The following is a 20338-nucleotide window of genomic DNA, read 5'->3' as shown; positions in this document are numbered from 1 at the left end:
ACCCCTTCAGAATACACAAGTACCAGTTTCTCTCAAATCAGATGAAACAGGATGCATCAGACAAACTGTTTTGTTCTTCTGAATTGCTATGCATGCTGGGGGGTTGTTTGTAGTTGAGTCTGTAGGTACCTTCTTGATGTTTAGCCAGTCTTGTATGTGGAGGTGTTGTCATTGGGACTTCATCGGAAGGCACTTCATATTCATCTGAACTGGTTTCCTCAATGTCCTGAGGCTCAGGCAGGGCACTGATGTAATCACCCCCCCATCTCTTCTGGTGTGGACCCTCATTTTCATGATCACTGTCATTGTCCTGTCAAAAGGGACACGAGAAAGGAGAGACAGCATGCAGAATTTACTTCAGATCATTATGTGTATTGTCAGTTTCAACATTTTAATAATCTACATTGAGACATACGTTTTTTTTCATTTAGTGTTTTATTTTCCCACTTACAAACTCATCTGAGTCCCAAACCTCTTCCTCCACCTCCTGCACTACTGTGAAAAAATAAGAAGTGGTTGAAGGCCGTTAAACACATTGCTTTTTTATGTCAGTGCTATTATTCTGTTACTCATTTGGACAGCACTGGTATTACATCACAAAGTCTGCCATGGTCCTAGTTTGTTTGATGTTTGGTTGCTTTCAGAGGCTCATGAATATGAGGACTTAGCAGCATAGGCTCTTTCAGCTTATCCATCCATCCATCCATCCATCCATCCATCCATCCATCCATCCATCCATCGGCCCAGTCTTCCTTCCATCCATCTATCCGCTCATCCATCAAATTGTCTACTCATACAGGTACTGCTTGTGGTGGCAGCAACCTCTTCCCAGTCAAAGAAATATTTATATTGATAAAATAGAGAATTTGAACCCTTTCAGATATCTTATTTTTATCAAAGAAAACAAAATAACATCTAAGTAAAACTGCCGAATTTTAATGTTATATTTGTATTATTATGCAGGCCATTTTTTTCAGTTCTCTGAAATATTTATCGTATAATGACAGTTTCTGCAGATGGCTCAGGCTTTCTCTGTTAACCATTTTTCTATGAAACCTAAAATGTTTTTGCACTTGTTTAATCCAGAAGTAGGCAGTGTATCAAAGCACAGCTGATAGAACAGTTGGAGGATATTATCTGGCTTTTCTTTGGTTTGACAAACAGATTGTCTGAGGGCGAAAATTAAAAAAAAAAAAAAAAAAGCACACATTTCCCTCTATGAGTGCTGGATCTAGAATTAACAAGCATTACGAAACATGAAGATGTGCACACCAGGAATCTCCTGTTAAGGGTTTATTTAGTAATCAGTGATTTGAGCCAACATACTCTTCCTTCAGACCAGCAGATGTCAGTTTTCATGCTTCATATGGTACCAACAAACACAGCTAAACAAAAAACATAACTGATATGATGTTGAAAAGACAACAAAAACATGTACATATCAGCCCTTTTTCTTACCTTGTCGAAACTTTTGTGCCTTTGATCTACAGAGAAAAGAAATAATCTCAAAGTTAACTGTGATAGTTTGGTTACAGCCACATTCAGTGAAAGCTGTAAAATAAAATGATTTTCCTTACTTTTGCCCAAAAGCCTTCTTCTGGTCTCCTTTGCTGATTTCACTTTGGATTTTAGAAAGTATGCTACAACAGCACAAAAACAGAGAAATAAAATAAGAGTCAAACTGCCACCAGATAATGAAATGGGAAAAGATGAAACATATTTCGTCTTATAATGCATACATGACAACATTAAAACGATAGAAGCAGGCATTGTTGGGAAATTCTTTGTCACCAGAAATATATTGGTCAGACTTACGGGGCATAGAGGCTTGGGAATACCTTGAGGTCACTTTCAGTCATTTGCTGAATTATGATTTGATCATAGCCAAAATTTAAAAAATAAAAAATAAAAAGAGTTTAAAAAATGATTAGTGTTTAAAAGATAAAGTTATAAAGTGTTCCAAAGATTTAGACACACTTACCATGAACTGTGCTCCACTTATGCCTCCCTTTATCACTGCTTTCTCACAGCCTGATAGTTTAAGCTGAGAAAATGTCACACTATTAAAGCAACAGAGTATTAACCATACATTTAAAGTTATAAAATAAAAAAGATATCTAAATCTTATTTGTCTTATGAAATAATATGCAGGAAATACTAATGTAAAAAATGTACAATACGATTTTAACAAAAGATTACATTAAATGAGCAATGTTTAATATCTAGTTTTTATTTCTGTATGCATTTATTTATCCTTTATTTTAGCAAGGATGACCCACTGAGACAGAGGTCCCTTTCCAGGTTTGCTCTACAGCAAAGCATTAAAAGACAGAATAGCAAAATGTATATGGAACAGTTGAATAATTACAAATGCATTCTTGAACACGCACTTGCTCTTGAAAAACGCTGCCCAGCCCGATAAGTTACATTTTAAAGTAATTGTAATCACTTTTCTTATGTATATCAGAAACAAGCTCTTTTAAGTGGAAAAAGACACCAGAGATTTGGATATTATTCTGCATAATTGGTGCAGCAACACAAGCAGTGGTGTTACCCTGCTGCACCTCTTTATTATCCCCCTATGAAGAATCCATTTATTTTTAAGTATTTCCTAAGTCGAAGTGTTGTTAAACAGAGCAAGGATTTTATAATATAGCTTGTCCAAACATCCGAGTTATATTTTGGATGTTATTATTTTACTTTGCACTAAAAAACAAAATAATTTCACAAAAACTACCGGGGTCTGTATTATTAGCCCCCCTGGCGCTAATGGTAAATTTTGTATCCTTTTTGCTGGTTAACAGCAAAGTCATTGGCTGTAGTTTTCAACAAGTCTCAGACACATATCCTGAAGAATCCCTGCCTAGTCGTCTTTGGCCAGTTTCTCAAGCTCCTCCAGATTTGGAGGTCTTCTGCCGTGGACCTCGGTCTTCAGTTCACCCCACAGATTTTCAATGTGATTTAAGTCAGGGCTTTGTGCCAGCCGATCAGTAGCGTTCACTTTGGTCTGCTGGAGGTAGGTCTTTAACAGGAGCCACGTCCAGTTCTTAAGGGTCTAACAATTTAGACCCCTTTTTTTGTTTTTTGTGAAATCATTTTGTTTCTGTGTGCAAAGTAAAATAATGTTAACATGTAAAATAAAACTAGGATGAAAAAATTCCTTGCTCTGTTTAACAGCACTTTGGGAAATCCTTTGAAAAAAATGAAATTTTGAAAGGGGGGCTCATAATTTTGTCCCCATTTGTTGATGAGGTCTTATTTTTCCAAAAAGATTTTAAAAATGTGTGACTTTAAAGACAAGTCATTCGTCACTTTAGTTGAAGGACAAGAGTATCAAGAACTGCCGCATGCTAGCAGTTCTGTACCTGAAAACCAAACCCAGGCATTATCAGTTGTATGAGTTTATTTGTTGTTATCATTATTATTATTAGTCTTTTTTTTTAAAGGGTAAAGTAAGGTTATAAACGCACTTACTGTCATAGTAACGTACCTATATTAATAAAGTGCCATACATCTGCAGGTATGTTTGCATAAATCTCTGGTGTATGAGCATGATCTGTCTCTGACATACCAGCTACACTGTCTAGAAAAGTCCTGGAAAATGATTTCCAGAAAAGAGTGGGAACTCACCTTCTTCATGTAGTCAGCTAGACTCTTTGGATTCCATCCCATCATCTCCTTTTTAGAAGGAACGCTGTTAAAATTCATGTCTGTCTCTCGTCAGAATCACATCCACTGTAATCAGTGAGATTTATGACAGTAAAACTTTGCTGTTTGCTGTAGCCTCACCACACTGTTGCTCTTGAGTCTTCGGCCTACCTCCTAAAATGAAAGTTAAGCGATACAGCGCTGACTTTTTTTTAAGAATCAAACTTGTGGTGTCAGTTTCCTTCCCACATATTGCATAAAGGACCAAAGCAGAAAGTTTCAGATGTTAAATAAAACACTTGAGAAGTACATTATAAGTGCACACATGCATTGTGGACTTTAGCTACCTCTCAGAAAAGAAGCTGCTTCTTTCCTTTCACACACATTGAAAACCTGACACATGCGTCTAAATGCAGTGCTCACTATTTTAGTTTGTTCTAAAAGTGACCGATGTTTTTAGATGTAAATTACTGAAACATTTTTAAAACTTAATAGACTGTTGGGGCTCTTAACTTTGGCTTTATTTACCTACAAAGATAGAAGTTACTGTTCTGAGACATTTACATGATTACATTAATCTGATAACTGGGAACCACGGGGTAATAGTAATAAGCTGATGCGTTCATTTTAATTTACATTTACTTTAATAATGCAGCATCAGAAAGAAAAGATTTACATGAAAATATTGATCGTTAGATTTCTTTCCACATTTACCAAACGGGGACCAAATGAGGTACATAACACTGGCCTACCTGGTGATTACATAATGACATGAACAAGGTTGCACCTATTATTTTGCAGCAACTGTAATATTTTGCAGAAGCTGTAACATTTTACAGCACCTATAAAATTTGGCAGGTGTAATATTTAGCAGAAGGTGTAATGTTTCGCATAGGATTAAATATTTTGCAGTTAACCCTCAGGTCTTACCTTAGGAGTAAGACACAAAACTACACAAACTGCACCATACCTAATCAACGCTTACAGCTAATGTTGCTAATATTAGCACAGTAGCTGATGAGTCAGGACAGGCATAATCCTTGCAACATCAGCCTGCCAAACTTGCATGTATCTCATGTAGTATGAAAAGAATCCAACTATCAACAGAATCAATGTTAAAAAAGTTTATATTTTATCTTTGCTGAAGTTCAAGCAAACATGTCAAGTCAGATTATTACCATTAACTCATTATTCTAAGTTTATAGATTAATCGTATTTAAATGTACTTGTTGAGTATGTTTACATGATGGCTGGGGCAAACCTGGATTTCTTCACATGCTTGACCCCTTGGCCCTTCAGTAGCTGTCTAGTCTGGGACAATGCATTTCTTTTTTATTAGCCAAGCATCAGTATCTGTGACTTTGCCTCTTTTCCCATCCAGTGGTTGGCAGAGCCTTGTTTAGTGTTTTATTATTGTGGAGAGGGTTAGTGTTATAGGGCAGAGCCCCCATGTGGCTATAATGTGCACTGCTGACATAAAGATCCCATCAAATACTGTTGTAAAGATGTTTTGAAAACACATTTGGCGACCAAAAATAAAAAAAAATCACCTGCAAAAATATATAAACACAACTAGTTTTGCCCAACAATCAGTTTCATTTGGAGCATTTTAACAATTTAATCTGATTCTTTCATTCAATTACATCCAAGCATGTCATACAAATAATCTACAAGCAAAAGAAGACAGCAAACATGAAGAAGTTTTGGAAGGCAGCATTTTTGAGTGAGGCTGACAGGAATTTCATGATCAAAAAACATAAAGGATGTGAATATCCTTAACCTCCTAGATGTGAAGAAGTACAGAATCACATGAACAAGTTTTTTTTTTTCAATAATGCATGATGCCAGTGGGTCAAATCAGTTTTCCCTTATAGTTCTGTTATTAATCAGTGTGCTCATTCATGATTTGACAACTTTTTCTTCTTCCTTTGCATCGTCTAGGGCTGATCAGATCCCATGTCCCAGCCTGTTCTGTGTCAGCCCTCTTGGTATCTCACACCCAGGTGAGAGAGGAGGGCAGCAGAGAGGAGGAATGATCAATCACGCTAAGATCCCCCAGGCATGTCTGGGTGAATACATGAGTGCTCTTGGGGGGTCCTTGTGGGAGATTCACCCCCTCCTGTGTTTTCCTCTTCTGTCCTGATTGGGAAACACTCACCCCTTGTGAAAAACATGATTCTGCTGCTGTGGAGGAGGTTAGAAACAGTGTGACTGTAAAACAGAAGATTCAACACTTTAAGCTATGTGTCAAAGAAGTAGAAGGCAATTTTCAGAAACAATGAAGTCTAGCAAATGGTAAAAAAATGCTGCAGGAAATATTACTCACCCTATAAAAACTACTTTTGGTAAATAGAGGGTACCAAAATTAATAGATGAACTAAGCAGCATGAAAATGTGGGACCAATATGGAAACAATAATATACTCAGTGGAGAGTAGAGATAAGGGGCTGGTCAGTGAGGACTTCCAGTGGGGCGAAACCTTCATTAACACACAGCAGGGCAGCATGGGAAATAGAAGACATCCCCACAAGCAAACAGACAAATGGGAACTATGGGAGGGAGCAGTTTGTTAAGTGTTTTGGTTGCATTACTGTCCATGTAGAGGTAGTTTCTCACTTCTTCTGTTATTTCTTTAGAGTAATTTCCCATGCAAGAAAGCAACTTTGTGCCTGTATGACCACATTTAATCAAATACCATTGATATATGTTGAGTATTCCAGTGGTTCTGAAGTAGTTGAGGTGTGCTCTGCTGTCTGCACCCTAAATTAGAATGCCAAACTTTGCAGTGTTAGCTCAAATGGAAAGAGACGACTCCATTAACGCAGCATTTTTTTTGTGTTCTCGGGAATCTGAAGTGACAGAAGTTGATCTAGCGTGAAGATAACCAGACTATAATTTCTCACTTATCTTGTTATTTACAGCTTCCACAGTGACTGGCCTGTAAAGTTCCTGAAACAGACCTCTTTCTGTTACACTCCCACCCCCCCCCCTTGAACCCCCAGGCATTATGAAGGTAATATCCACTCCATCACTCATTGAGCTGAGACTGCGGCAGATTTATGACACGTCCAGCTGAGAGGAAGATTTTTGGAGATACAGGGGGTAGAGGAAAGAAAGAGGGGATGGATGGCTCTTAAGACACAGATAGGCCTGTGGGCGGAGAACAGGCTCCATTCAGACCTAATTACTTGCAAATTATGAGATTAGAAATTAACTGATGTCCAAGGTGGAATGGAAGTCATGCTTATTAATAACTTCCCTGGATTTACAGTGCAATATCAGATTTCTAAATGACCCACTTTTCTAAGAAACTAACTTGAGTCAGATTGTACTGTTACAATCTGTCAGTGTTTCCCCTCCAAGGCTTTGATGTATTGTGGGAAATTTGCATTGCCTGTGGGATGTGACAAAGACGAGGATAGGCAGTGTTGTCCCGGATTAACAGAGCTAAATACCTGGAAATACTTCCCTAATTTGTCTTTCAAAGCCCCACAGCTCTTTGAATGAAATCAATACACGTTGACATCAAAGTGATAGTGGATCAACTGCTGGATCAACATCTTGGTTAGGTGTGAAGTGCACCATGTTATCCATGTAATCCTCTGTTAAGTGTATTCACTCCATTCTTATTCTAATAGATGCTTGCCCTGTCATAAAACACAACAACACCCTGGGTTTATTAAGTAAAACAACCAAATGTTTTATAGCAGTGGCTCTCTAGCCACCACCAACTCTGTAATGAGAAATCACAACCTATATGTCTGATAGTTTTCAACTAATCACACATTTATGGAAAAAAAATGTTGCAGATTGGACCTCAGATTAATTAAAACATGCTTTAAAAGCAAACTTAGGCCTAGTCCACATGTTAATGGCTGTTTTTTGGCCTTTCACACACATGCAAACAACATTCAGATCACTGAAAACACACCCTTTAGAAACTCTGTGTACATTTACTGTATGTGTCAACTGGACTTTTGACATGCCTCCACACAGAAATGGTTGGGCCCCTGAAAAGCCTGCTGAATGGGCCCTTACCAGAAGCATATCAATGCATGTGCGTTGGATCAGCGGTGTTGGTGAAAGCCTCAGGGTCAGCCTTAATCTCCTCTAGGTGCTGAAAAATATGTTAACTTTGTTTTGGGTAGAGATGTTCCCTTTAAGTTGCTGGAGTCTCTGTTTCTTTGTTTTCTGGCACTTTTCCTGTCTTAAGTGCAGGTCATTGCTTAGCTATGAAGTCTTTCAGTACTAGCCATTTTTTAAATTCTGTGAGCTCATGTTAGCATTACCAATAGAAGTCTCATTGTGGTTTAAGAGAAGGGGTTAATATTTTAAAACAGGCTACATTTACTAAAGCAAGAATAAATGAAATGTGTATTAGCCATAATTTATGTTAAAAATAAAATATGTTTTCCACAGCTTATCTTTAAGCTGATCATGTTTTCCATGGGCTTCCATGTGACTCAGCCCCTGAAAGCCCGCCCCCATTATGGGCAGCTTTACCTTAATTTAACAATCAAGATTACATGAAAAAAAGCTTTTGTAGCTCTATGTTTAAATTTTACAGCTGCTTTTTGAACATTGTGATTAATTGTGTGTTTTATTGACCCTTCCTATACACTTTGGTTAAGGCATGTCACCACCACTGTTCTTCAATATCTCATTTCACTTTTGAAAAGTTATAGACAGCTCAAACTCATCTGTCCTCTTTTTTTCAATTTATAGCAAGTTCCTTTTTCTGTTTTCATGTTAAAGTCTTCGATGTAACAATAAAAGTCTGTATCTAAACAGTCATTTAGATACCCCCAGTTTAAGATTGTAGAAAAAACAAAAATGACACCAAAACAGATTATTTCAATTTTAAAATGTGATAGTGTAAATATGAAAAGGTCAGATTAATACCGATTAATTACAGAAATTCTGAAATTACTCACTATTACAATTTTTAAACCATTTGACAGCCCTAGTTTAAAATTAACACTACCCAATCATTCTTAGTATTTTTATGTCATTGTACTCATAGTTTTTGAAAATCATCTCTTAATATGCATAATTTCCCAGAATGCATTTGGGTATTAGACACTTTTGCACCATGAGTGAAGTTGTTGACTTAGTTGGACAAGTCCCACCTTTGGGAACCATCTTCACCATGACAAGGACAACGTACAGAACTCTGTGAAAGAGCACTTTCTGGGTCAAAGTGCACCATTCAGTCCATTACTGTAAGACTGAACAGGTAAGGGGGTTAAAACAGGCAGATACTTAGTTTTAGGCAAGGCAAGTTTATTTTTATAGCACATTTTAGCAACAAGGCAATTCAAAGTGCTTCACGCAGGATGTTAAAATACAATGACAAAGGGAAAAAGAAACACAATAGAAACATTTTAAAAGAAAAATGTAAAAAGTGAAAATAAAACCCACAAAAGATAAAAACAAAGATATCAAAGTAAAAGTTTCAGTGCAGAGTTTGAGTGAAAATAGAAAATTTATAAAGTGATACAGTGTTTTAGTCAAAGACTGCAGTGAACAGGTGTAACTTCAACCTTGATTTAAAAGAGCTCAGACTCTCAGCAGACCTGATGTTTCCTGGGAGTTTTTCCAGAGCATAGAAGCTGAACGCTGATTCTCCATGTTTGGTTCTGACTCTGGGGACACAGTTTTTTAAGTAAACAATACGCAGTCATTTTAAGTATTTTATGCCATTGTACTCATTTTTTTTTTTCACAAGCATCTCTTAATCTGCAGTTTCCCTAGAATACCATTTGGCATTAGACACTTTTGCACCATGAGTGACGTAACTGACTCAGTTAGACAAGCCTTGCCTGTGGGGAGCGACCACAATATTCAATGAATGGTATACTGGATGTGATGGAAGACAAATTCCTGTTTTAGTGTGTACCTTTCAGTTGTTGTCACTTCTGTTTGCTCACCTTTAGCAGTGTAACTATTCAAGTCTAGTAGAGTATTTTTAACTTTTTAGTGTTATAGTGCAGGTGCTTCCCACTATTTTGATAAACAGAAACATCTAAATAGACAAAGGAGGTAACTGCTGCGTTATACAGCACTACAGTATCAGCAATTTGGGGTTGGAAGGATTACTTTGAAAATTAGATTTTGCAAAGGAATGGCAAGAATTGTATGTGTGAAAGAGATCGTTGCTGTCTTTGAGTGAGCTGTTTCACCTGCACAATGAAGAACAGACAACTGTTTAAATGACGTACACCTCTAATGTGCATTTCTGTGTTTTCTTGTGGACAGAGACGTTTTTGAGAAAGAAGCAGATGGATATATTTTGAAAACAGAGGAAACCCTCCTGCTTAAATGTGGACCAGGCCTTACACAAACGTATATGCCCTGTGCACAGCAACACCAGTCCTTAAAATCTGTTGTAGCTGATCAGCTTGACAGAGGATACACTGCACACAAAAGGGAGGAATTGTCTTATGTAATCTTGTTTAATATTTATTTTCAACAACCCATTTCGCTCATGATAAAGCCATGAGTGAGACACACTTTTTGCTGAAAATAAATTATATAGGAAAGACAAAATTCTCCCCTCTAGTGTGCAGTTATTATCCTCTTGTTTTTATCATGTTTAGAAATTGCTTGGTGGACTTAAGACACTTTTTTGGCACACATTCATGACCCACTGAAAACAACTCTGTTACCCCTTTTGGGACCTTACCAACATGGATAGAACCCTTTTTTTTTAAGTTACTGAATGTTAAGAAAGATGGCTCCCAGGAATCTTTTATTTGTATTTTATTTTATTTCAATTTAGAAAACAAAAATCATAAATAGATACTCAATATTTATACATAGAGACATGAAAAGTGCAGACATTGAACATCTTTATATGGGCCCTTATTGAACAAATATATTGTTATTTAAACAGGGAACAAATGGATGAAATAACCAGAAAAAAATCTTTTATCTGGGTCCTCGGTATCTTCGTCTGAATCCGTGTCCATCCCCGTCCTTTCTGGCACACACATGCTTTACAATAACCTGGGAGCAATCCTCACAGTTCACCGTGCAGCACCAGTGGAATTTGCAGTTGCAGCTGCTCTTTACCTCTGTGCGCCTCTCCTCCACCCTCAGGCCACATTCATGGCACAACCTGCGGCAGCTACGCCTCTCCCACTGACTCAGGCCCTCCCCGTGTTGCACACACTCCCGGCCCTCTGTGCCATGCAGCCCCAGGCTGGTGTTCCTCCTGCAGTAATCTGGGGAATCCTCCAAGTAGATGAGCTCTGTGGGGGCGATGCTCCTGAACGCATCCACAATGGCAGCTCGGTTGTCTGCACTGTTTCCTGCACGCATGCGCTTTTTATCGATGTCCAGCTTCTGTGCTTGACCGTGCTTGAGCTTCAAGAAGTTTCCGATTTCTCTGAAATCAGACAGCTGGGTCCAGCAGGTTTGGACACTGCAACTTTCAGACATGCCATGGCATCTGCAGATGCGCTTCATGGTTGTCTTCACTGCCTGTTGGAATCCAGGAAAATGTTAATTATAGCCTGATGTTGTGCTTTTTAAACAAATGTGTGCTGTGTAAGTATAACTTACCAAGCGTCCAGCTGCGTTGTTGTGTAAGTTTACAGCAGCTCTGGAGTCTTGACCAGTCTCCTGCGCATCCACAAACTGTTTGGAAACCCTTTCTCCAAAATCCACATTATCACTGCAGCCACCCCACAACCAGCCACGACCACCTGCACACAACAAATCAGATTTAACTACATGACCAATTCTATCCCCTCTACATTTGAGATTCACTTTAAGTTAGCAGGAAGCTACAGTTTGTTTGGGAGAAGTTTGCCTGAAGTGCTTTCTGCTGGAAGGCTCCAGATGGCTGTTTATTGTTGAAAATACTCATTTAGTAAAGGAAATAATCACATTAGGTATAAATGAATCCACTAGTGTTTACTGTAAGACTAAACTGTGAGAGGTTGTAAAGAACATGAGGTGTTAACTTAAAGGGATACTTCAACATTTTGGCAAATTCGTCCATTGCCATCATCCCTATAGTCTCAGTAATAGGTTCGTTACCTTCAGTTGTTGGTGCAAGCTGTTTTTAGATCGGCCGCTGCCGAGTTCGGACCTGCTGTGCCAACTCAATGTAAGCAGACAGTATTCCGGCTTTCCCTCATCAAACTCATCAAATACTCAATCCAACAACTCCAAAACGCTCTCATTGACAAGTTGTGACCTGTACATTCACCACGCACCATGCTGAAGTATCACTTTAAAAATCCAAATTATATTTTTCAGCTCTATTTTTCTGAGTTGACAGAACATTTTAGTTTTAAGTGAACAGCTAAGTATTTTTGTCAGTCTTCTTAAATTATTTGACTGTTCTTTAATCTGCATACTTTTCCCAGAATTCCGTTGGGAATTAGAAACTTTTGCACTATGAGTGAAGTAACTGTCTCAGTTAGGGAAGTCCGACTGTTGGAACCATCTTCAGCATAGTAAGGATGATGTACTGAACTCTGGAAGAGCTCTTGCTGGGTCAAAGTGCACCTTTCAGTCTTTGTTACTTGCAGTCAGTCAAATTTGCTGACTTTGGGTGGCATTATTGTTCAACATGAAAATATGTGAAGCCATAAGGGAAAATCAGTGGATGAGACACATGTGAGTTATAAATTTATACCTGAGTCACACTCTAAAAATGTTTTCCATTACTTTAAAACTTTGACGTAATCAGTAACGATTTATACAGTCAGCTGTCAGTATTGTGTTTTACTCCGCCTAACCAAACATTCCTGTCAGGATTTTTGTTGCACCTCATTCAACAAAAGAAGCCTGAAGAAAAGGTCTCCCATACCCATAAAGTCCTTATTTGGGGTTTATGACCCCCAAATGGATCAGTACAAATTCAGAGACTCACTTGAGCACTTTCAGACTGATTATGGATTTAATTTACATTGTTACCTGTCAAAGGACTGCAGATGTAAATGAGCTTTAAGCTAACTCTGGTAAATGCATTAAATGGCATCATTTATGTACCTACTCTGTTATACCAAACTAGTTGAAAACACTAAAAGCTTTTGTTGAAACCTCAACGTTTTCAAGTAGTGGAAATATGTTTAGAGTAATCCTTTATGAGTCAATAAGACTCCAAAAATTGGAGGAAACTGATTATGTAAAAAATTAAGTAACTGAAAAAGGTTAGCCCTTAGCCCTTTTATATCATATCGACTCAATTTTACTTGTACATTTATATGGATCTAATTTAACTTCTTTAATTTTAACTACGCCTAAAGTTCTGTTTAATTCCAGCTCAAAATAACACGTTTAAGTACTTTTCATAAAGCTACACATTCTTCACCCACTTTCTTCTATCACATACAGATTTCAAATGTTTATGCCACTCAAGATAGTCCAGCTTAAGTGACAATAACTGGTGTACAGTGTAATAGGAAGTCTTCTTCACATTCAGTGTGTACTGGAACTTGTCTAACTAAGTCAGTAGCTTCATTCATGGTGCAAAGGTGTCTAATGTTCAAAGGCATTCTGGGAAAACCTTGCAGATTAAGGGGTGATTATTGGAAATTTGAAATCAATTTAGAAAATACTTAGCGTGAATGATTCAGTACTTTCTTACTTAAAACTGAAAATGTGTTATATCAACTTCAGAAAATAGAGTTGAAGTTGCTGTTTATGATTTTTAGGACTTTGGAAAATAAACATCAAGTGTCTGCCTTTTTTAAGGAGGGTAGGAGTGAAAATCATATACTGTGTGTATATCTGTGTATATCTTTTAAAAAAGTATGTATTGTGGTTGCAGAATGAGTATACTTCTTTGAGATCAATTAGACAATACATAGACAATGATGCTGGCTCCAGATACTGTCTTTTAGGGGGAACTGTTTCATTTTTGCTATGACGAGGTCAAGATTTGCTGACATTTTCTTTTTTTTTTTCTTCTTTTACTTCAAATTGCTTGGAAAATGTGCATATAACTTCCTGATAAGCAAAGATGGAAAAACAACATAGGGGAGCATTTCCTGAATCCTAAACTTGGGTTAGGAGCCGGGTATTTGACTCGTATGGCTCCATCCGTAGTTATAAATGAAAAGAAAAAGAAAAACAATCGAAATATTCTAGAAATCTTACCAATTTTTCCGTTCTTGGAAACATCACAGCCACAGTTATCGAAGTCTCCCAGACTGCAGTTCCTGGTCAGAGTGTACATGACTCCTGCTGCGCTGATGGCGTGGACGAAAGAAGACTCTCGTGTGGCTGTGGAAGAAAAACGACGTTAATATTAACGAAGCACTCTCGAAAACATGCGCAGATGGGCGTTTATTCTTGCGAGTGACGTAAGAGATTTTTCTGCACATACATGAAAAGAATGAATGGGAAACTACTCCGAAAACATTCTGCCTCATCAAAAATAAATAGCCTATTTTTTCCCGTTTTTACCACATTATATTCTGTTTTGGTCCCGTTTTACGCACTAATACCACACCTTCACCATGGTAGACTTGCATATACCTCAACATATTTTGTGTGTGTGTGCTTTCATTCCTACCTCGTCTCAGGCCTTTGAGCTGAGTTGCGCTATCAGGACAGTTCCATCTGTCCCATGCAAACTGCTGCTTACACTCCTCTATCCCGCTCTGCACTCCGACCTGCACGCTCCGTGCGTAGGTGAGATAGGCCTGCAGGAGAGGCAGAGTCATTATTTGCCTTCACTCACATTTGCAAATGTTCCTCTTTCTTTAAATCTCATCAGTAAAAACAGAATATAATCTACCTTTGGTCCTGTCATGAGTAAGTTGTTTGCCAACCTGAGAAGAAGAATGAGGATCAACATGAGTTCAGCTTAGATCTGGAGACAAAATACAGCCAAACAGTGTGCTTCATCTCTTACCAGGCATGTCCCGGGCACATTTTGTGCAGAAGAGCCAGGAGCCAAAATAGCGCGTGCATCACATGCATGTCTTCTGTTAGCCCCTGATGCAAAGAGGCGCTTCTTTCGGACCCGTGCGCTGCAACTTTCTCTTTTATTTTGGATGGAGAACAAACGGAACTCTTTTTCTTTGTCCCCGAGGCCCGAGGCAGCTGATTGGTTGACGGGATCAGGAAACGCCTATATGCGCACTTCAAAGGGTGGCATTAAGCAGTAGTTTATCCTCTCCTCCCTGAGGCAGTGTGAATTCAGGGAACCAATATACAAAAAGCTGCAGCAGGATTAAACTGTACTGACATATCAGGCTGAGACATCCATATTTTAGAAAAATATTTATTTAGAAAATTTACACACATAAAATATTCAGACTTCACAGAAGACAAACAATAAATCAGACCTCCCATCTCTAAACATCAAGATCAGCCCTCTAAGTCCTAAAGTGATTTTTAAAGAATGAATTCCATCAAATAAAGTGCATGGACGGCTTAAGGCGATAAAACAAAATGAATGAGAGGATTCACGTTCAGTAATGTCCACACTGTAATGAGAAGTGATGAGGATGCTGATCAAATAGTCTTTGTAGCGAAAGGCAATCATTGCCGGCGCGCACGGTGTCTGCGCCTTATTTTATTATGCGGTTTTCTTCCGCCCTCTCTGCGTGCGCAGTAATATTTAGTTACAACCTGCATGCATTTATCACACTTGACTGTGCAGCACCAGTGAAACTTGCAGTTGCAGCTACTGACAACCTCAATGCGCTTCTCCACCACTCGGAGTCCGCACTCATGGCACAGCCTACGGCAGCTCTTTTTCTCCCGATGCCCCATACTCTTATCACCCTTCAAACACTCCCGGCCCTCCGTGCCTTGATACCCCAGGCTCTGGTTCTTGACGCAGTAATCCGGAGAATCCTCCAGGTAAATGAGCTCCGTCCGGGCGATGCTGCGTAAAGTGTGCGCAATGGCTCCTCTGTTGTCCGCGCTGTTCCCGGCTCTTGCTGGCTTCTTGTCCATCTCCAGCTTCTTTGCGTGCTCGTGCTTAACCTTCAGGTAGTTTCCCACCTCCCTGAAGTCTGCCAGCTGCATCCAGCAAGTCTGGATGCTGCAGCTCCCAGATACTCCGTGACACTTGCAGGCTCTCCTCATGGTTGCTTTAATCGCCTGACAAGAAAGTAAAATGTTTCAATTTCAAACTTTTTACCTTGTTGAATTTGAGCATGCGCAAATGTCACTGAAAAGGCCTCAGATTTTATTCCTGCAATAATTTCAGCATAACTTACCAGTCTGCCTGCTTCATTGTTATGCAGATTGACTGCTGCGCGCGAGTCGTGCCCACCTTCCAGTGCGTCCACGAACTGTTTGGAAATCTTCTCTCCAAACGCCACATTATCACTACAGCCACCCCAGATCCACCCTCTTCCACCTGTGGATCAAAATAATTATCAATCAACTATTCCCTTCTACAAATTAAAGGCACATCTCACAGTTAAGTCTATAATAAATCTAGAAATGTACCTGTCTGTCCAATTCTGGAGTCATCGCAGCCACAGTTGTCAAAGTCTCCCATACTGCAGTTCTTGGTGAGTGTGTACATCACCCCGGCTGCACTAATGGCATGGACAAAGGATGTTTCTCTTGTGGCTACAGAAAGGGACAAAAAGAAAAACAAAAGATTATTCATTTAGATCAGCTTGGACTACAAAAATGCGTGCTGGCTACTGTCACAAGTCGTGCGTAAAAGTCGTGAAAACCGTGCGTAAGGAACATGTGTCGTGGTTTATCAGCTATGGAAAACAGAACGCATCATCCACAGCTGCCTCCTCACGTGGAAGCATTCAGTTTTACGCACGAGTCCTTTACTAATCGGTGCAAAGCTGTTATATCCATTTAGATCCTTACCACTTCTCAGGCCGTTGTGTGTGGATAACTGGAGTGTGTTCTCTGGACAGTTCCATCTCTCCCACGCGAACTGGTGTTTACACTCATGAATTCCACTTTGTGCGCCCAACTGCACACTGCTTGCATAGGTCAGAAAAGCCTGGGGAGAGAGAAAGCAAAGCAAAGTTAGGTGCGTAATGTAGTAAAACAGGATGAGATATCTTTACATGATAGCCCAGGATCATTTTTACGCACAACAGCAATGTACCAAATGCGTAAAGTCAAAATATATTTACCTTAGGCCCAGTCATGAGGAAATTATTCACTGTCCTGTAGAGGAAAAACAAACGCAAAACAGTCACGTTAATACCTGGGCATCATCCAACAAAAACGAAACATTTTAAAATCTTCCACAACTAGGCGACATACCAAGCCAATGCACACGGAATATGACAGCACACGAACAGAACCAAGGCTGGAAGGAGATCCAAAGGTGCCATAGCTGCTGTAATCCACACAGGAGCCTGTTAGTCCTATCTGAGATGTGAAGGCGACTGAGGCTGGGGTCGGACTCCACGCTGATGATATTTATATGGCCATGCCCCTTTGATTGACAGATTTGTCCTGCAGGTAGCGTTTCACTGTGAAAAAGCTTCAACGACGACATTGATTGCTGCGTCCTATAGAGACAAACAGGGGCCGTCGGTGCATAAGTGCACTTCAAAGAAGTGACGCAGACGTTAAACAGCCCCTCATTCTTTCACCTGTCGTTCTCAGGCCTTGATCCTTATGCTCTTTTCCCACAAATCAAAACATACAAATTTGAAATTACAAACAGGAATGCAACATGTGTCAGTAATAAAACATGCTGGTTCAATTTTTTTGTTGTAAATAATGTTAATGGTAGATGGATGCTACTTTTACGCATGGAAATGAGAGTTGGATTACGTGCAGTAGGGTCATTGTAAACGCGATGATACATTTTAAAGGGGCAATACTGAAATAGGAAGACTGACAGGATTTATTTCAAGGTGTTTCAACAATCAAACGCAGTGACAAATCAAACGAGCAATAACAAAATGTGCCCTGATATAGAAATGGACTTTAGAGTGAAATGCAGTTCAGTAAAATATTCTGCTGAATTTTGCCCCGGGGCTTCATGTGTAGTTTGACTTTGGGAAATGGCACCAGTGTCCCAGTGGGAAAGACAGTGACTACAAAGCTATAAAGTCTTTCAGGAGCTGATGGTACATAGTCATGTAAATACCGCCTCACACTACGGCGACATTGGCATCGCCGTGATAATAGGATAATAGATGTTTCCCTGGGAAGCAACTTGGTGTGAAAACAGTCTGGAATTTACACAAATAAACAAATAAGACGTTTTAAAGTTTTACAATTTTATTTTTACAGGGTTGGTGAATTCAGGGTGACTGAGGCATAAGATTTGGAACAGTAAAAACTTTTATTTTCTCACCCCATGAATGATTTTCCCTATCCACACTGGTGTGATGCCACTTAAATGGGAGGGGCAAGAATCTAATAGGAGGTTAAGCTTACAATGCAGTAACTGAGAAAAATGAGAAGTTTTTGCAAGAGTTCATCTTGAATTCATAAAAAATAGATTTCAAGAACTTTGGATACAAGCTTTAAAGTGGTGGAAACTGCAACCAAATAAAGATGCTTTCCTTTTTTCCTAAGGCTGTTGTAATGCTGCCCCATCCATCTAAAGAGAGTTTGGGATGGGACAGCATAAATTGGGTGACTGGGAGTGTGCTTAGAAATGAGTAAACTGTTAAACCTTGTGGCTGAAAACATTTGTGCATGCTCTGTTTGCTCCATAAAAGTGTGAAGACCCTAAAACAAGCACAAACATATTTATGCATAACCAGCCTTGTGCAAAGTGTTAATATTTTCCTGCAAATAATCCTCAGTAAATCCGTGTTGTCTACTTTGAGCTAATATCCTACAGCAGGGCTCTTCAATTAACAAGGAATGGGGGGCAGTTCCTGAGAAATGATCCACATGAAGAGCCTCAGAGATGCTTCACAACATAAACTACGTGAAAAAATTCTAAACCTTCAATCGATCAATCAAACTGTTTTGGATTTTCTCAAATGGAAAAAACCCGTCCTTTGATATCTTAACCATCTTTGCAGTTTTCAGTGGCTTTCTTTTTTAGCCTAAAATCACAACACTATGCTGATTTAGCTTCCTCTTGTTTTGCATGAGCCTGGAAACAGATGCCATGTCTTTTCTTCAACTTAAAGTTAGCCCTAAAATCTTCTGAGCAAAAATTTGAGATGATCAGTGTCAAAGTTACCATGAGTCGTCTTTAAATGCCTTCTCAAGTTGAATTCCTTGCACATCAATTTACAGTCACTGAAGGGGAGCAGGGCATGTAGGCAGGAATGAGAGGAAATGCATTAATAGGATAACTGCAACAGTGTGAGATGGTACAAACATATTGGGAAATAAATGCCATCAATGACCATATAACTATTATAAACTTACATCAGCGTATTAAATAACTTGTGCACATCATCTTCAAGCATAAGTAGTCTACTTAAAGGGCCACTTCTTGGGGATAAGGGCCTGTTGTGGCCCAAGGGCCTCCGATTGAACCACCTGGTCCAACAGTAACCTTGCCATAACTCCAAAAAAAATAAAAAATAAAAATAAAAAATAAATATTTTATTTCAAGCAATATTCAAACTCAGTCAAACCTTAGAAGTCTACAATCACACTAATGTGACATCATGCACTTTTTGTGTCACTTGAAAGCATAAAAACAGACATATTTTGCATTACAACCACTTTGTGTAGAAAGTGTGATTTTATATCTCTTTCAGTTTTAACAAAAAAAAATCTCCTTATATTTTCAACATCTGCTTATCATTGATTCTTTTAAAATCCAGGCCATGTAATTTAATTGTCCTTGTAAATGTGATTATAACATATTGCACAGTGGCACAGTTAGAAATGGAAAAATCATATATTTATATAATTGTTTTTATTGATTTTTTAATTTATTTTGCATTGACCTTTAATTTTGCCTCAATAATATATATTTGTGTTTTCAGTTTGCACTGCTTGGGAATCCCTTGGATTGCAAAGAATGCCATATTGTCATCTATTTTCTTAAGTGCAAATATGATTTTAAACTTTGGAATGTGTAGTGGACATAAAACACATTTAGATACATTTTTATTCTGTGTAAAAAAATAATTTTCATCTTGATGCACGCCATTTTACCACCTTTATGTGAGAGTTTACAACATTTTTTTTGGATTAGGAATTCTTGAAATGACAACCTCATTAAAATTTGATCATTTAAAATGGCAGTTTTTAGAATCCCATATTTTTGTGTGTGTTTTTGGAGGTCCTATATCAAGTACAGTAAGCTAGATTAAAAAAAAAATAAGTTTTCATTTCATAAAGTTAAATTTGTGCTGAAAAAATGATACCAAACATAAGCATGGTAAACAGTTCCTGGGTGGTTTAAATTGTCAACTGAAAAGAATTAACAAATGGTAAAAATAGTCTGTGGACTTTTTTGCTTTAAAGCGAGTATTATGAAGAAGCATCCACAAAAATGTCCAAAGATAATCTGGATTTTGCAGCCAGCAAAATAACGCCTGATTAATCATGCTTGCTCTTTGTAACTGATAGTGACAGCTGCTTAACTTTGCAGCAAATTTTGGTTTACAGCTGTTTTAACTCAGTTAAACCCAAAACATGCTTAAAATAGCCTTAATTAGAAATAGGCCAAAATGTCAGTGTTAATTTTAATAGCTTTTTAAAATTTAAGTCTTAGTCTTTAGATCAGTGGATCTCAAATGGTATGGCTAGACACAATGGTGTGCCTTAAGGTACACCTAGGTAGTTATGTAACATG

General features: G+C 38.5%; 2 protein-coding genes across 2 annotated transcripts; both read right to left on the bottom strand.

Moving 5' to 3' along the window:
* Window positions 1-10578: 10578 nt before the first annotated feature.
* On the bottom strand, window positions 10579-14592 carry LOC121516632 (protein Wnt-8-like). Its single transcript, XM_041798004.1, has 6 exons — window positions 14525-14592; window positions 14408-14441; window positions 14183-14312; window positions 13765-13890; window positions 11215-11357; window positions 10579-11133 (listed from the first exon to the last, which is right to left on the bottom strand). The coding sequence occupies exons 1-6, from the start codon at window positions 14590-14592 to the stop codon at window positions 10579-10581; spliced, it is 1056 nt and encodes a 351-aa protein (XP_041653938.1).
* Window positions 14593-14942: 350 nt separating this feature from the next.
* Window positions 14943-18822, bottom strand: LOC121516538 (protein Wnt-8a-like). The gene is made up of 7 exons (XM_041797878.1): window positions 18764-18822; window positions 16870-17120; window positions 16737-16770; window positions 16462-16600; window positions 16078-16203; window positions 15843-15985; window positions 14943-15723 (listed from the first exon to the last, which is right to left on the bottom strand). Exons 2-7 carry the CDS (start codon window positions 16938-16940, stop codon window positions 15157-15159), a joined length of 1080 nt encoding a protein of 359 aa, XP_041653812.1. The 5' UTR covers window positions 16941-17120; window positions 18764-18822; the 3' UTR covers window positions 14943-15156.
* Between the last annotated feature and the right edge of the window lie 1516 nt (window positions 18823-20338).

This window comes from Cheilinus undulatus, linkage group 10 (assembly GCF_018320785.1).
Source record: "Cheilinus undulatus linkage group 10, ASM1832078v1, whole genome shotgun sequence".
NCBI lineage: Eukaryota > Metazoa > Chordata > Actinopteri > Labriformes > Labridae > Cheilinus > Cheilinus undulatus.
Note: the sequence above shows the minus strand (reverse complement) of the source record. Positions and strands in the feature narration are given on the sequence as shown.

Bases quoted from the DNA above. Each gene is read 5' to 3' on its own strand.
- LOC121516538 (XM_041797878.1), bottom strand. From the start codon at position 16,940: ATGGCACCTTTGGATCTCCTTCCAGCCTTGGTTCTGTTCGTGTGCTGT. The intron at 16,771-16,869 runs GTATGTCGCCTA...TTTCCTCTACAG, and splicing joins ATTCCGTGTGCATTGGCTTG to GACAGTGAATAATTTCCTCA. The intron at 16,601-16,736 runs GTAAATATATTT...CTCTCTCCCCAG, and splicing joins TCCTCATGACTGGGCCTAAG to GCTTTTCTGACCTATGCAAG.
- LOC121516632 (XM_041798004.1), bottom strand. From the start codon at position 14,592: ATGCATGTGATGCACGCGCTATTTTGGCTCCTGGCTCTTCTGCACAAA. The intron at 14,442-14,524 runs GTAAGAGATGAA...TCTTCTTCTCAG, and splicing joins ATGTGCCCGGGACATGCCTG to GTTGGCAAACAACTTACTCA. The intron at 13,891-14,182 runs GTAGGAATGAAA...TTTCTTCCACAG, and splicing joins GCTCAAAGGCCTGAGACGAG to CCACACGAGAGTCTTCTTTC.